This window comes from Drosophila gunungcola, unplaced genomic scaffold, assembly GCF_025200985.1.
Source record: "Drosophila gunungcola strain Sukarami unplaced genomic scaffold, Dgunungcola_SK_2 000051F, whole genome shotgun sequence".
Classification (NCBI taxonomy): domain Eukaryota; kingdom Metazoa; phylum Arthropoda; class Insecta; order Diptera; family Drosophilidae; genus Drosophila; species Drosophila gunungcola.
Window position 1 is genome coordinate 506834 of NW_026453216.1, and position 14642 is coordinate 521475.

A 14642-nucleotide genomic window follows, 5' to 3' on the forward strand; every position below is an offset into this window, starting at 1 on the left:
AAATAAAGCATTAACCTGAACGAGGAATATCAAAGTAAGGTTAGATTGTACCTCTCTAAGACTTGTTGTAGAGAATAAGGTAATTTCAAAAAATAAAATTGAATAGTGTGTATTATAGCCTGATTCCATTGGCGCATTAAAACGCATTTAGCCTAATGCGCATTTATTTACACAGTAAATTTCAAAAGGCTAAATGCCGCATTTAAAATATATGCGATTATTAAATGCGTTCGCCCGAACGTTTTTAGAAAAAATACCGGAAAATACCGATGTTTAACGATATTTTGTTCGTGCCATCACTACAACAGCTGCTTTCTATATGCAAGGTTGGCGCAATTTTTGATGTCTTTTGAATATAAATTCTATTTTTTATAAAAATGACTGATACCTAGGGCGCACGCTGCAAACTCTTCTCGCAGCACCACAATGCATTACTGCTGGATCTCTGGCATAAAATAACTCCCACATATACGGGGATCCTTGCCCTTTTTAGAAACTGTAGTGGTCTCCATTGCAAACCCGCCATAACAACGCTTCTCTTCCTTGTCGTCCAAGTTGGCAAATGCTTCGGTCGCATTATAGATGTCCTGCTGAGCATTACAGAGTTTAGTAAACTCACTCATGTTCATTAATTTTAATTAATTTATTTTGGATTTGCCAAAATCCAAAAGTAAACAAACCCAGATCAGCTGTTCGTGCCACTCACATGTCGGAGTAGCATTAGCTAATAATGCTAATGCGCCAATGGAATCAGGCATATTTAAAAAATTCCTTTAAGGAAATAGAATCAGGCTAAAAGTTGCCTATAGTTCTCGATCTCAATAGTATTTAGTATTTTGTGACTCGTACGGTCACACTAAATGTAATCGTTGCTTACTTTCGATCATTCAAGAAAAAGCGTGGAAAGAGACAGAGCATTGAATTTACTGTAATTGCTATAAAAACCCACACAGGAAATAAAACATAATACTGCGAACGGGGTCGCATCGGATCTATGGAAGAACGGTTCTTGGAAGAACGGAAGCCACCAAGAGAGCGTGGAAGAACGGAACCCACAAAGAGGACGGAAAGAGGATATATAAAATACCATTCAACGGCAACAACAACGAAATATGCAACATGATATGTATAGGAACAACAAAATCGAAACTCAAAACTAGACTAGCACAGCACAAATCGGACTTCAAAGCTACACACCATACGAACGCGCAAAAAACAGCACTCATGTCCCACTGTGCCAAGAATAATCACTCTTTGAACTTCGAAGAGGCGAGTATCTTCTCACAAGAACAACACTATGCCAAACGATTCACCATAGAAATGCTACATATCATAAGAACACCTACAGACATACAGATGAACTACAAAACGAACACTGACTATTGCGCTCATTTATATAGACACTTACTAAGGAAAGAAAAATTAGTTAACAACCCCACGTCACCGGACCCAGACGTGTAAATTAAATGTATGTCAAATTTAATTTTTTTTCTGTTTGTTAAGAATATTAAAATCGTTGTTGTTATTTTATAGTTGTCCGGAAGACGGTTGCCGAAGAGCATCCGAAATATATTGACAAATAACCAAAATTAAAAAAATTGTGGTGTTTTCTCAACATCCTGACCTCGAGCCGTCTAACAATTAATATAAAAGAATATAAAAAAAACAAGCAAGGAAGCAAACTTCGGCAGGCCGAAGTTCACATACCCTTGCAGCTATTGCTAGAATTAAATTTTGAAAACATTAAATTATGATTTACTTGCGTATATGTTTAAAAACATTGAAGCTATGATGATTTTCAGCTCAATTATTAGATAGTTATTTTATATATTTTTATTATTTCTATGGGAGCTATATGATATAGTCGTCCGATTTTGATGAAATTTAAACCGTAATTCTGAAATATTTAACCATTACTATATGTCGAAGAACTAATAGAAAAATTTAAAAACAGCTAAGTTATAATTTTTTTTGTATTTTTTTTTTCGATTGTTCCTATGGGAGCTATATGATATAGACGTCCGATTTTGATGAAATTTAAAACGTAATTCTGAAATATTTAACCATTACTATATGTCCAAGAACTAATAGAAAAATTAAAAAACAGCAAAGTCCGATTTTGATGAAATTTAAATTGTAAGTCTGAAATATTTAACCATTACTATATGTCGAAGAACTAAACAAAAATTAAAAAACAGCAAAGTTATAATTTTGTATCATTTATTTTTCCGATTGTTCCTATGGGAGCTATATGCTATAGTCGTCCGATCCGGCTCGCTCCGACTTATATACTACCTGCAATAGAAAGACAACTTTTGGGAAAGTTTCATGCAGATAGCTTTAAAACTGAGAGACTAGTTTGCATATAAACGGACGGACAGACAGACAGACGGACAGACGGACGGACAGACGGACATGGCTAGATCGACTCAACTAGTGATGCTGATCAAGAATATATATACTTTATAGGGTCGGAAACGTCTCCTTCACTGCGTTGCAAACTTCCGACTGAAATTATAATACCCTCTGCAAGGGTATAAAAATAAAAAGAGTGGGCACTTAAATGCAGCCTAATGGAGGCCGTTTCGATACAGCCAAGGAAAATACAAAAAAAAGGCGCGTTATAGAGGCCTTTGTAATAGTTTGTAACACTAAAGTTATTTTTCAAAGTAGCGTGGTCGCAAAGTTACATTGAGAATCGAATAAAAATAAACAAAGTAATGGCCGAACTTGAGCCATTCCTATGCAATAGCATAGACAAACCACTCTGCGCTCCGAATGGAAGGTCTGGTTGCGCGCATTCAACACATATGAGAATGTTTCACCGAGTTGCTTATGCGATTGCGTCAGCAGGTGAGGAAGTGTAATTTTGGTACTTCCAAAACAGAAATTGAAGAGATCTGTCTTAAGGATAAACTAATTGATTCTTGGGCACCGGCTGAGCTGAAGAAAAAGTTGCTGTCAACTGAACAGTCCTTGGATGGAGTCATTTCTGCTTGTCTGATTGAGGAACAGGTGAGCAAGCAGACGAAATCAATGTCATCAAATGGATGCTCAGGCTCTATGGTCAATAAGATGCATGTCGCACGGCTAAATGGAACAACACCAAAGTAGAGTGCGCAGATGTGGTCGAAATAATCATGATTCAAATAGTTTTCTTTGTCAAGCGAAAAAAGCGGAATGTAAAAGATATTACAAAGTAGGCAATCGTTGCTTGGTCGGGCATAGCTATAAATAAAGTCGAAAAGTTGGAACATTTTCCAAAATGGAATAAAGTATCTAATTTGTCTGTCGTTGATCCACATGTGAGGTCCTCGAGCAACCAATGCGACGCATCCCAGCCGCCATTGAGGACAAGGTAAAATAAGAGCTAGAATCGGCTTTATTTCAAGATATAAAAGAGCCCGTACACGGACCAAGTGAATTCTCAATAATTATCGCATTCAAAGGTGATGGGAATATAAAGCTGTGCATTGATATGCGTCAAGCGAATAAAGAATTTTAACGGGAAAATTAATCATTACCAGCATTGGAGTCGTTTTTAACGAAGCTTAAGGACGCTAAGTATTTTTCTCGGCAGGATTTGAAGAGTGCGTATCAACAATGGGGATTGCATCCAAATAGATGAGAAATTACTATGTTCATAACACCACAAGGACTGTGTAGATAAAAGCTTCTTCTCTGCGGTGTTAACTCAGCACCTGAGATATTTCAAAAACTGCTGGAATGCCCGAATGCATTAAATTATATAGATGACGTAATTGTCACGTACGTGGGAAGGTTCTTGCCAGAATTGGCAGATACAACAGAACCGTCGAGAAAGTTACTTAAAACGGATGAGAAATTTCTGTAAGTAGTGGGGACTTACGGGAGCGGCGGTCGGGAGCGGCGGTCGGCAGCGGCCGTCAGGAGCGGCGGTTAGCTAAGACACCCCGAACCCGTGGTGCTTGTCTAGGATAAGGCGGATTCGCTGCTCCCGTAAGTCCCCACTACTACCCCAAAAACAGAGGAAAACCGAAAAAATTATATGCACCTTTCACCAAAGAAAAAAAAAAAAAAAAAAAAAAAAGTTTGGTATCATTCGAAAGCATTTTTCAAGACCTTTCCAATGGTATACTTGTTACGATTAATTAAAAATTACTCTTTTTGATCAAAACTATCAAAATTATAATTTCACACCTTCGCGCACAAGCAGTCGTGAGGACACACAAGTGGGTGGGGGTTGAGATTAGAGCTCGTGGGTATGCGGGTTCACTTTCTCGTACCCTTTCTTACTTTCACACCTTCGCGCACAAGCAGTCATCAGGACGCACAAGAGGGTTGGGGTTGAGATTAGGGTTCGTGGGTATGCGGGTTCACTTGCTCGTACATTTTCTCAAACGATAAGGATCGGTCCGAACATTTGGCGAGAATATTTAGAAACCAAATAAAACGAGTGAGTTCCATCGGATATCATGTACACTGATTATGAAATTTGTATGTGAATGCATTTGGAAAAAATTCAACTGATTATAAAACCGTTAAAAACCCCCCGCTCCCGCATATTCCAGCTACTTTCAGCTTAAGGCTTTGGGAAATGTCCATGGTTGCAATGCAACATCTTAAGCAAATGTTGACCCTAACCTAAGGACAAGGTTGATACACCATCAATATTTACCTACAACCTGAACCCTCCTACACCACGTTCACCACCCGATAGCTTGTTATATCCTTATATTGATTTGACCTCTGATATCCATTAGACAGGTGTCTGGGCGGGTTTCTATATTCAAGAACCAATCGGATTGGTTCTAGGAGTAAAACATAGCTGTATGCACTCCCTGTATATGTCAAACTGTTAAGTGAACATTCTAGACTATAAAAATGACACCACTCAAATTGCTCAGGATCAGTTCTTCAAATGCCTCAGTACTGCATACCAATGGATGTAACTGTGCAATTCATTGACTCCGAGGACGAGGTGGAAGTACCCCCTACCCAAGACTCGGATGTAATTATTATTGAAAACACAGATCAGGAGCCTCTGGATGCTTCCGACTCTCAGGATGCGGTTGAGCTGGTCCTACGAGGCGTGTTTGCGCCTGCTACAGTGTCAACCCAAACGGAGCCTATTGGAGCTGACTATGGCTCCCTTGAGTGGAGCGATTTTCCATTGGGGAGGACCACTGAAGAAGTTTTGAATCAACTAATACGGGACGATGAAGACGATGAAGACGATGATCAATTTCAATGTGGACAGAGATTTGAATTGGACGAAGTTTTCTCAAACTCTCAAGGCAATACGTTTCCAGATGATGATCACATCTTTGATCAGATCATCGAGTCCAACCCCTCGAACGAATATTTAAAAATGATGGATGACGACGAAGATCACAACCTACTAGACGTTTTATTTGATCTGGGATTGTAATTTCCATGTTGAAAAAAAAATTATAATAAATAAAAAAACTTTTACAAAAATGCAGTTGTTAAAATTGTTTTTTCTTTATTTGATAATTTTCTTGTGCCTTGCGAATGCTTTTTAAGACTGCATCGTGCTTCAACAGGAGATGAGCGTTATAATCATATCGCAACCAGAATGTTTGTACTTTTGGACAGAAATAACAGCAATAATATGACGTTCTTGATTTTTGATAATTAAAGTTATGTAACTTTAAGATATGATTTTTGAGGCCTATGCGTCTAGTAAACGATTTTGTTTCTGGACACAACTCACAAAGGAACTTCCTCATTTTAATTTAAAGAAATATAAACTGAGTTTTCTTTAAAAATGTTGTCTTATATAGGGTCATGGGTACATTTTTTTTGTAACTATTTACTTATTTAAAAAAGAGATAGATATAATAATGTAAACATGAAAGCATTACGTAGTTTGAACTATGTTTTGTATATGTTTTCTTATAAAGAGACATAGATTATATATTTTTTTGTAACTATTTCTTAAAAATAGAGATAGCTATAATAAAGTATATATGAAAATATAGCATAGTTATGTGTTTTAGTTTTATTGTGTTTGTGTATATATGTATGTATAAAAGAGAAAAAAGATATCGGTATATTTTGCATGTTCTGGATAGTATAAAAGACCAAGTAATCTTAGGTAAATCAATTAGTACACAACTGTTAGGTACTAGAGCACATCGAATCAAAACTAGCGCTGTTCAAAAATGGTATGCATATATATTGACGATAAATAAATCATAAAGTAATTTTTGTTGATTTCTTAGGACTTCTTAGAGACATTAAACGAATTGAAGCCTGTGATTGGTTATACAAAAATTGAAAATCTATGTATTGGATTCGAGTATAAGATCACTGGATGCAAGTTGAAAAAGACACCATATGGAACCAAAGTAGCTCTTTATTTAACAGACAAGGACAACAAAGATGTTTGGATATTTTTACCTAAAAGTTATGTAAACAAATTTTGTACTAAGACACCTTATAGGAAATTAAATGAGAACGGAATTACTCATATAATATATAAAGGAAAAGATGTAAATAGATATAGTTGTGCGCAAATAGAATTTTTGTCAGTAAATAAGAAAGAGAAATAAATGCATTTTTCCAATATAAAGCCCTGGGTTTCTAAATCCAACATCAGTCTTAAAGCAATCGAAAGAAACGACCACTTCTCCCTTAAAATGTACGCTCAACAAAGTGAAGTCTTCTTGATGCAATTTGAAGACATGCTTTTCGAACAACACTTGGAGAGGCTTAAATACCTAAAGGCTACTCTGGAGGATTTGGAGGAAAAGGAGCTAATTCATTCTAAATTTGGATTCCATTACAAACTTTGTCCCTGGAGCGATGATGATGCCACGTCTGGCCCTGACACATGCCAGTGTCATATGCTGCCTGTATTAGAAAAAGAAGCCCTTAGTCTTATGCTTAGATATTATAAGTTAAGCCGACGATTGTATCGAACTGAAACATTTAATAAACTAAATTAATTATCTTTTAAAAACTCGAATTTTATTTTTTAAAATTGGACTTAAACATTTTAAGTATTATTTTGTCATTGTATGAGAAGTCATTTTTCTTGAAATATTTTAAGAAATTTTTAAGTGATTTGTTTTTACTTTTAAAAAGGCCATACAGCATGCAATAGTGACCGCAGGTATTAGAAAAATATCCCTGTAGTTGTTGCTTATTACAAAAGTATTTATAAGCGTTTGATCTTAAAAATGTTACGAATTCTTTTTTCTGGGGATATTGTCCATATGAATCGAAAAATTCTGCTGATCTGCGACTATTAAAATAAAATGCAATCCAATGAGTTCCGGGCTGATCTGAAGTGTCGGTGTTCGCAATAATTAGATCAGGATATTTAAAAATGGTTTTGGGTAGCTGGTCCGACGGAAAAACTCCTTTAAAAATTGATTGTGTCTTGGCATGTTTGGAAAGCAATTGCTGAATTTGTAAAGTATTCATTTTAAAAAAGCGTTCGAATATTTCTATGTTTATCAATATCAATCATGGAATCATATTCACAGTATACCAGACAAGTAACTGCTTCACTTAGGGGTTCTGAAAATCTTCCTTCGATTCGTATAGTGCCTTGTGACATCAAATTTGAGCATACAGTGGAATTTGAATGATCAGTAGTTAGGTCAAAGGCTAATATGAAACTGTTAGTATCAAACATTTCCTTGGTTATTTGTAGACCACGATCATAATGCTTTATTCCAGTCGATCTGAATAGCATATTATAACTTCTAGAGCTTTGAACATTTTCAGCGTTCGAGTAATCAAATTCTAAGGCCTGGGAGGGAACTTGAACTCCGTTAACCATTAGGTTAAAGCGTTGCATTTTAAAATGTTCAAAATGAAATGGATCTAAGCCTCGGTTTCCTGAGTATGAGCGGTTTTTAACCATACTAAAAGCCAAGAAATTGGGTAGTTGCCCAATAACTGCGTTATCTATCGATAGTGTATTGTTGCCTGGATATATTGTAAAAGATTTGACTTCTACTTTACTGAATGGGTATAAAGCATTTTTTGTTTGTAAAACATGATGATGAGCCAATAAAATGCTTGGGTTAACTGTTATATGATTCATAAAGAGTTGTGCTTCTAGTATCTTTAAATTTGATTCAGTTTCATTTTCCATTAAATAAAATGCTGTTTTTTTCAATGTTAAAATTAATTCTTAGATCTACATTATTAAGAAGCAGTTTGCTTTGGTTAAAAATATCACCATGAACTTTTCCGAATAATTCGACCTTATTACTATTTTGGAAAATATTTTTCAGAGTTTCATTAGTGGCTGGATAAACGTATTTTCCTGCTGTTAATCTTCCAAAATTCGGGAAATAGCCTTGGGAAGCCAAGTGGCTTTCTGATGCATCACTTCCATAGTTTAAAATTGTTTGCAAATAAGCTCTATAATGATAATTATTATCACTCTGCGATACTAATATGTTATTTAAATAAACTGAGGAACTTCTAAATATTGAATGTAAAATATTGTTTACTACACCGACAGCGTTTCCTTCAATGACGTTATTATCATTTTTTTTGAGTTGCACCACAAGCCGTAAATAAACACTTGATAAGTCCGGATATGTTTCACCATTTCCCAAGCAAACAAATTCAATTGAGGAGGCGCCGTCCAAGGATGCAATAGGATTGTATGAGACTTCTTCAGTTCTTAGAATAGAACTTTGCGTAGGGTGTGGTGTAAACAAATCTAGTTCGCTTTTCATACATTCAATATGGTTACTCATTTTACTTTAGAAAAAATATCACTAATATTCAATTTCCTTGATTTTTTTTTTCCTTTTTGATGGTGGTGGGTATGTTTACCTTGTCGTTTAGAAGTTAAATGAGAACGATTTTTTCTCGACCCGCGCTTTTTATTCCTTTTTCCGCTACCATTTTGAGAGCGTGTCATTTTATTTATTGCTTTATTTGAGAGATTTGTTAACGCAATCTTGCTCTGTTCTTGAATAATATTTCTTAAGGGCTTTCGGCCAAATTCATTTATTACTGCTTTACCAGTCTCTGCAGCCTGATTTTTTATAGCAGTTATACCCGAAAGGAAAAGAGGTTTTATATAATTAAAAAGACCGCTAAAAAAATTTCCAATTCCTCGTCCTTGCTGAATAATTCGTGGAGACACATACAGACTGCCACTGATTCACATAATATTCGTGATAAGATTTCACCATGATGACTATTCTTGTTCTAATTAAACATCATTGGGGTATGTATTATTTATAGGCTTAACCTTCTTTTTTTTCTAAAGTGTAGAGTTACAAAAATCGGAACAGCTGAAGCTTCAAAAGGAACCTTATATCCATTTGAATCAGTAATTAGTATTGAGATTTCGTTTGGAGACCATATATCTAAAGGATAATTTCAATATTTTTAAATTGAATATTTCTTTCTTTTCCATTATAATGCATTACACGAAGACATCGAGGTCTTTTACAACCTACAGACCTTGGTTTGATTATGTCAGTATAAATAAAAATCAATCCACTTTCAGGTATTTTAGATTCAACAGGAACATTTGAGTATCTAAATGTTTCAGCATTTACTAAGCTAACAAATTCAGTTTCTTCAGCTATATTTCTTTCTTTAGTAGTTGTTTTGTAAATGTAATTATTCAGATATATGTCCGTAATGCCTACCTCCCAGTATTCATTCATGTCTTGTGGCATATTTACAATATTTGTAAATGCACATTTTACATTATCAGGAAATACATTCATTGAATCATTACTAAGCAATGTGACAAACAACTCATTTGAATAACACATCATTATATTGAAATTTCTGTTATTGATAAGATATCCAATTAATTTTGTTTTTCCCTATTTGCACCGGCTTAGTTCGAACCGATCTAGACAACTTTTCTCGTCCTGTTATATATTTTAAATCTTGAAATGGTAATGAAACCGCTTTAATTTTTCTTAGCTTAACTCTCAATTTGCGTTGTTGATCACATTGCTTAGTAATGATTCAATGAATGTATTTCCTGATAATGTAAAATGTGCATTTATGGATTGATTTTTATTTATACTGACATAATCAAACCAAGGTCTGTAGGTTGTAAAAGACCTCGATGTCTTCGTGTAATGCATTATAATGGAAAAGAAAGAAATATTCAATTTAAAAATATTGAATATTATCCTTTAGATATATGGTCTCCAAACGAAATCTCAATACTAATTACTGATTCAAATGGATATAAGGTTCCTTTTGAAGCTTCAGCTGTTCCGATTTTTGTAACTCTACACTTTAGAAAAAAAAGAAGGTTAAGCCTATAAATAATACATACCCCAATGATGTTTAATTAGAACAAGAATAGTCATCATGGTGAAATCTTATCACGAATATTATGTGAATCAGTGCGGTGCCGGACTAAATAATATTGGCAGTCTGTATGTGTCTCCACGAATTATTCAGCAAGGACGAGGAATTGGAAATTTACTATATGTCCAAGAACTAATAGAAAAATTAAAAACAGCAAAGTCCGATTTTGATGAAATTTAAATTGTAAGTCTGAAATATTTAACCATTACTATATGTCGAAGAACTAAACAAAAAATTAAAAAACAGCAAAGTTATAATTTTGTATCATTTATTTTTCCGATTGTTCCTATGGGAGCTATATGCTATAGTCGTCCGATCCGGCTCGTTCCGACTTATATACTACCTGCAATAGAAAGACAACTTTGGGAAAGTTTCATGCAGATAGCTTTAAAACTGAGAGACTAGTTTGCATATAAACGGACGGACAGACAGACAGACGGACAGACGGACGGACAGACGGACATGGCTAGATCGACTCAACTAGTGATGCTGATCAAGAATATATATACTTTATAGGGTCGGAAACGTCTCCTTCACTGCGTTGCAAACTTCCGACTGAAATTATAATACCCTCTGCAAGGGTATAAAAATAAAAAGAGTGGGCACTTAAATGCAGCCTAATGGAGGCCGTTTCGATACAGCCAAGGAAAATACAAAAAAAAGGCGCGTTATAGAGGCCTTTGTAATAGTTTGTAACACTAAAGTTATTTTTCAAAGTAGCGTGGTCGCAAAGTTACATTGAGAATCGAATAAAAATAAACAAAGTAATGGCCGAACTTGAGCCATTCCTATGCAATAGCATAGACAAACCACTCTGCGCTCCGAATGGAAGGTCTGGTTGCGCGCATTCAACACATATGAGAATGTTTCACCGAGTTGCTTATGCGATTGCGTCAGCAGGTGAGGAAGTGTAATTTTGGTACTTCCAAAACAGAAATTGAAGAGATCTGTCTTAAGGATAAACTAATTGATTCTTGGGCACCGGCTGAGCTGAAGAAAAAGTTGCTGTCAACTGAACAGTCCTTGGATGGAGTCATTTCTGCTTGTCTGATTGAGGAACAGGTGAGCAAGCAGACGAAATCAATGTCATCAAATGGATGCTCAGGCTCTATGGTCAATAAGATGCATGTCGCACGGCTAAATGGAACAACACCAAAGTAGAGTGCGCAGATGTGGTCGAAATAATCATGATTCAAATAGTTTTCTTTGTCAAGCGAAAAAAGCGGAATGTAAAAGATATTACAAAGTAGGCAATCGTTGCTTGGTCGGGCATAGCTATAAATAAAGTCGAAAAGTTGGAACATTTTCCAAAATGGAATAAAGTATCTAATTTGTCTGTCGTTGATCCACATGTGAGGTCCTCGAGCAACCAATGCGACGCATCCCAGCCGCCATTGAGGACAAGGTAAAATAAGAGCTAGAATCGGCTTTATTTCAAGATATAAAAGAGCCCGTACACGGACCAAGTGAATTCTGCAATAATTATCGCATTCAAAGGTGATGGGAATATAAAGCTGTGCATTGATATGCGTCAAGCGAATAAAGAATTTTAACGGGAAAATTAATCATTACCAGCATTGGAGTCGTTTTAACGAAGCTTAAGGACGCTAAGTATTTTTCTCGGAAGGATTTGAAGAGTGCGTATCAACAATGGGGATTGCATCCAAATAGATGAGAAATTACTATGTTCATAACACCACAAGGACTGTGTAGATAAAAGCTTCTTCTCTGCGGTGTTAACTCAGCACCTGAGATATTTCAAAAACTGCTGGAATGCCCGAATGCATTAAATTATATAGATGACGTAATTGTCACGTACGTGGGAAGGTTCTTGCCAGAATTGGCAGATACAACAGAACCGTCGAGAAAGTTACTTAAAACGGATGAGAAATTTCTGTAAGTAGTGGGGACTTACGGGAGCGGCGGTCGGGAGCGGCGGTCGGCAGCGGCCGTCAGGAGCGGCGGTTAGCTAAGACACCCCGAACCCGTGGTGCTTGTCTAGGATAAGGCGGATTCGCTGCTCCCGTAAGTCCCCACTACTACCCCAAAAACAGAGGAAAACCGAAAAAAATTATATGCACCTTTCACCAAAGAAAAAAAAAAAAAAAAAAAAAAAAAAGTTTGGTATCATTCGAAAGCATTTTTCAAGACCTTTCCAATGGTATACTTGTTACGATTAATTAAAAATTACTCTTTTTGATCAAAACTATCAAAATTATAATTTCACACCTTCGCGCACAAGCAGTCGTGAGGACACACAAGTGGGTGGGGGTTGAGATTAGAGCTCGTGGGTATGCGGGTTCACTTTCTCGTACCCTTTCTTACTTTCACACCTTCGCGCACAAGCAGTCATCAGGACGCACAAGAGGGTTGGGGTTGAGATTAGGGTTCGTGGGTATGCGGGTTCACTTGCTCGTACATTTTCTCAAACGATAAGGATCGGTCCGAACATTTGGCGAGAATATTTAGAAACCAAATAAAACGAGTGAGTTCCATCGGATGTCATGTACACTGATTATGAAATTTGTATGTGAATGCATTTGGAAAAAATTCAACTGATTATAAAACCGTTAAAAACCCCCCGCTCCCGCATATTCCAGCTACTTTCAGCTTAAGGCTTTGGGAAATGTCCATGGTTGCAATGCAACATCTTAAGCAAATGTTGACCCTAACCTAAGGACAAGGTTGATACACCATCAATATTTACCTACAACCTGAACCCTCCTACACCACGTTCACCACCCGATAGCTTGTTATATCCTTATATTGATTTGACCTCTGATATCCATTAGACAGGTGTCTGGGCGGGTTTCTATATTCAAGAACCAATCGGATTGGTTCTAGGAGTAAAACATAGCTGTATGCACTCCCTGTATATGTCAAACTGTTAAGTGAACATTCTAGACTATAAAAATGACACCACTCAAATTGCTCAGGATCAGTTCTTCAAATGCCTCAGTACTGCATACCAATGGATGTAACTGTGCAATTCATTGACTCCGAGGACGAGGTGGAAGTACCCCCTACCCAAGACTCGGATGTAATTATTATTGAAAACACAGATCAGGAGCCTCTGGATGCTTCCGACTCTCAGGATGCGGTTGAGCTGGTCCTACGAGGCGTGTTTGCGCCTGCTACAGTGTCAACCCAAACGGAGCCTATTGGAGCTGACTATGGCTCCCTTGAGTGGAGCGATTTTCCATTGGGGAGGACCACTGAAGAAGTTTTGAATCAACTAATACGGGACGATGAAGACGATGAAGACGATGATCAATTTCAATGTGGACAGAGATTTGAATTGGACGAAGTTTTCTCAAACTCTCAAGGCAATACGTTTCCAGATGATGATCACATCTTTGATCAGATCATCGAGTCCAACCCCTCGAACGAATATTTAAAAATGATGGATGACGACGAAGATCACAACCTACTAGACGTTTTATTTGATCTGGGATTGTAATTTCCATGTTGAAAAAAAAATTATAATAAATAAAAAAACTTTTACAAAAATGCAGTTGTTAAAATTGTTTTTTCTTTATTTGATAATTTTCTTGTGCCTTGCGAATGCTTTTTAAGACTGCATCGTGCTTCAACAGGAGATGAGCGTTATAATCATATCGCAACCAGAATGTTTGTACTTTTGGACAGAAATAACAGCAATAATATGACGTTCTTGATTTTTGATAATTAAAGTTATGTAACTTTAAGATATGATTTTTGAGGCCTATGCGTCTAGTAAACGATTTTGTTTCTGGACACAACTCACAAAGGAACTTCCTCATTTTAATTTAACTATTTACTTATTTAAAAAAGAGATAGATATAATAATGTAAACATGAAAGCATTACGTAGTTTGAACTATGTTTTGTATATGTTTCTTATAAAAAGACATAGATTATTATATTTTTTTGTAACTATTTCTTAAAAATAGAGATAGCTATAATAAAGTATATATGAAAATATAGCATAGTTATGTGTTTTAGTTTTATTGTGTTTGTGTATATATGTATGTATAAAAGAGAAAAAAGATATCGGTATATTTTGCATGTTCTGGATAGTATAAAAGACCAAGTAATCTTAGGTAAATCAATTAGTACACAACTGTTAGGTACTAGAGCACATCGAATCAAAACTAGCGCTGTTCAAAAATGGTATGCATATATATTGACGATAAATAAATCATAAAGTAATTTTTGTTGATTTCTTAGGACTTCTTAGAGACATTAAACGAATTGAAGCCTGTGATTGGTTATACAAAAATTGAAAATCTATGTATTGGATTCGAGTATAAGATCACTGGATGCAAGTTGAAAAAGACA

General features: G+C 35.9%; 2 protein-coding genes across 3 annotated transcripts in view; both read left to right on the plus strand.

Moving 5' to 3' along the window:
- Positions 1-14642, plus strand: part of LOC128264029 (synaptosomal-associated protein 25) — a 475697-nt gene that overhangs the window by 373921 nt on the left and 87134 nt on the right. The gene's annotated exons all lie outside the window — the stretch shown is intronic.
- On the plus strand, positions 4822-14077 carry LOC128264030 (uncharacterized). The gene is made up of 2 exons (XM_052999315.1): positions 4822-5231; positions 13578-14077. Exons 1-2 carry the CDS (start codon positions 4901-4903, stop codon positions 13781-13783), a joined length of 537 nt encoding a protein of 178 aa, XP_052855275.1. The 5' UTR covers positions 4822-4900; the 3' UTR covers positions 13784-14077.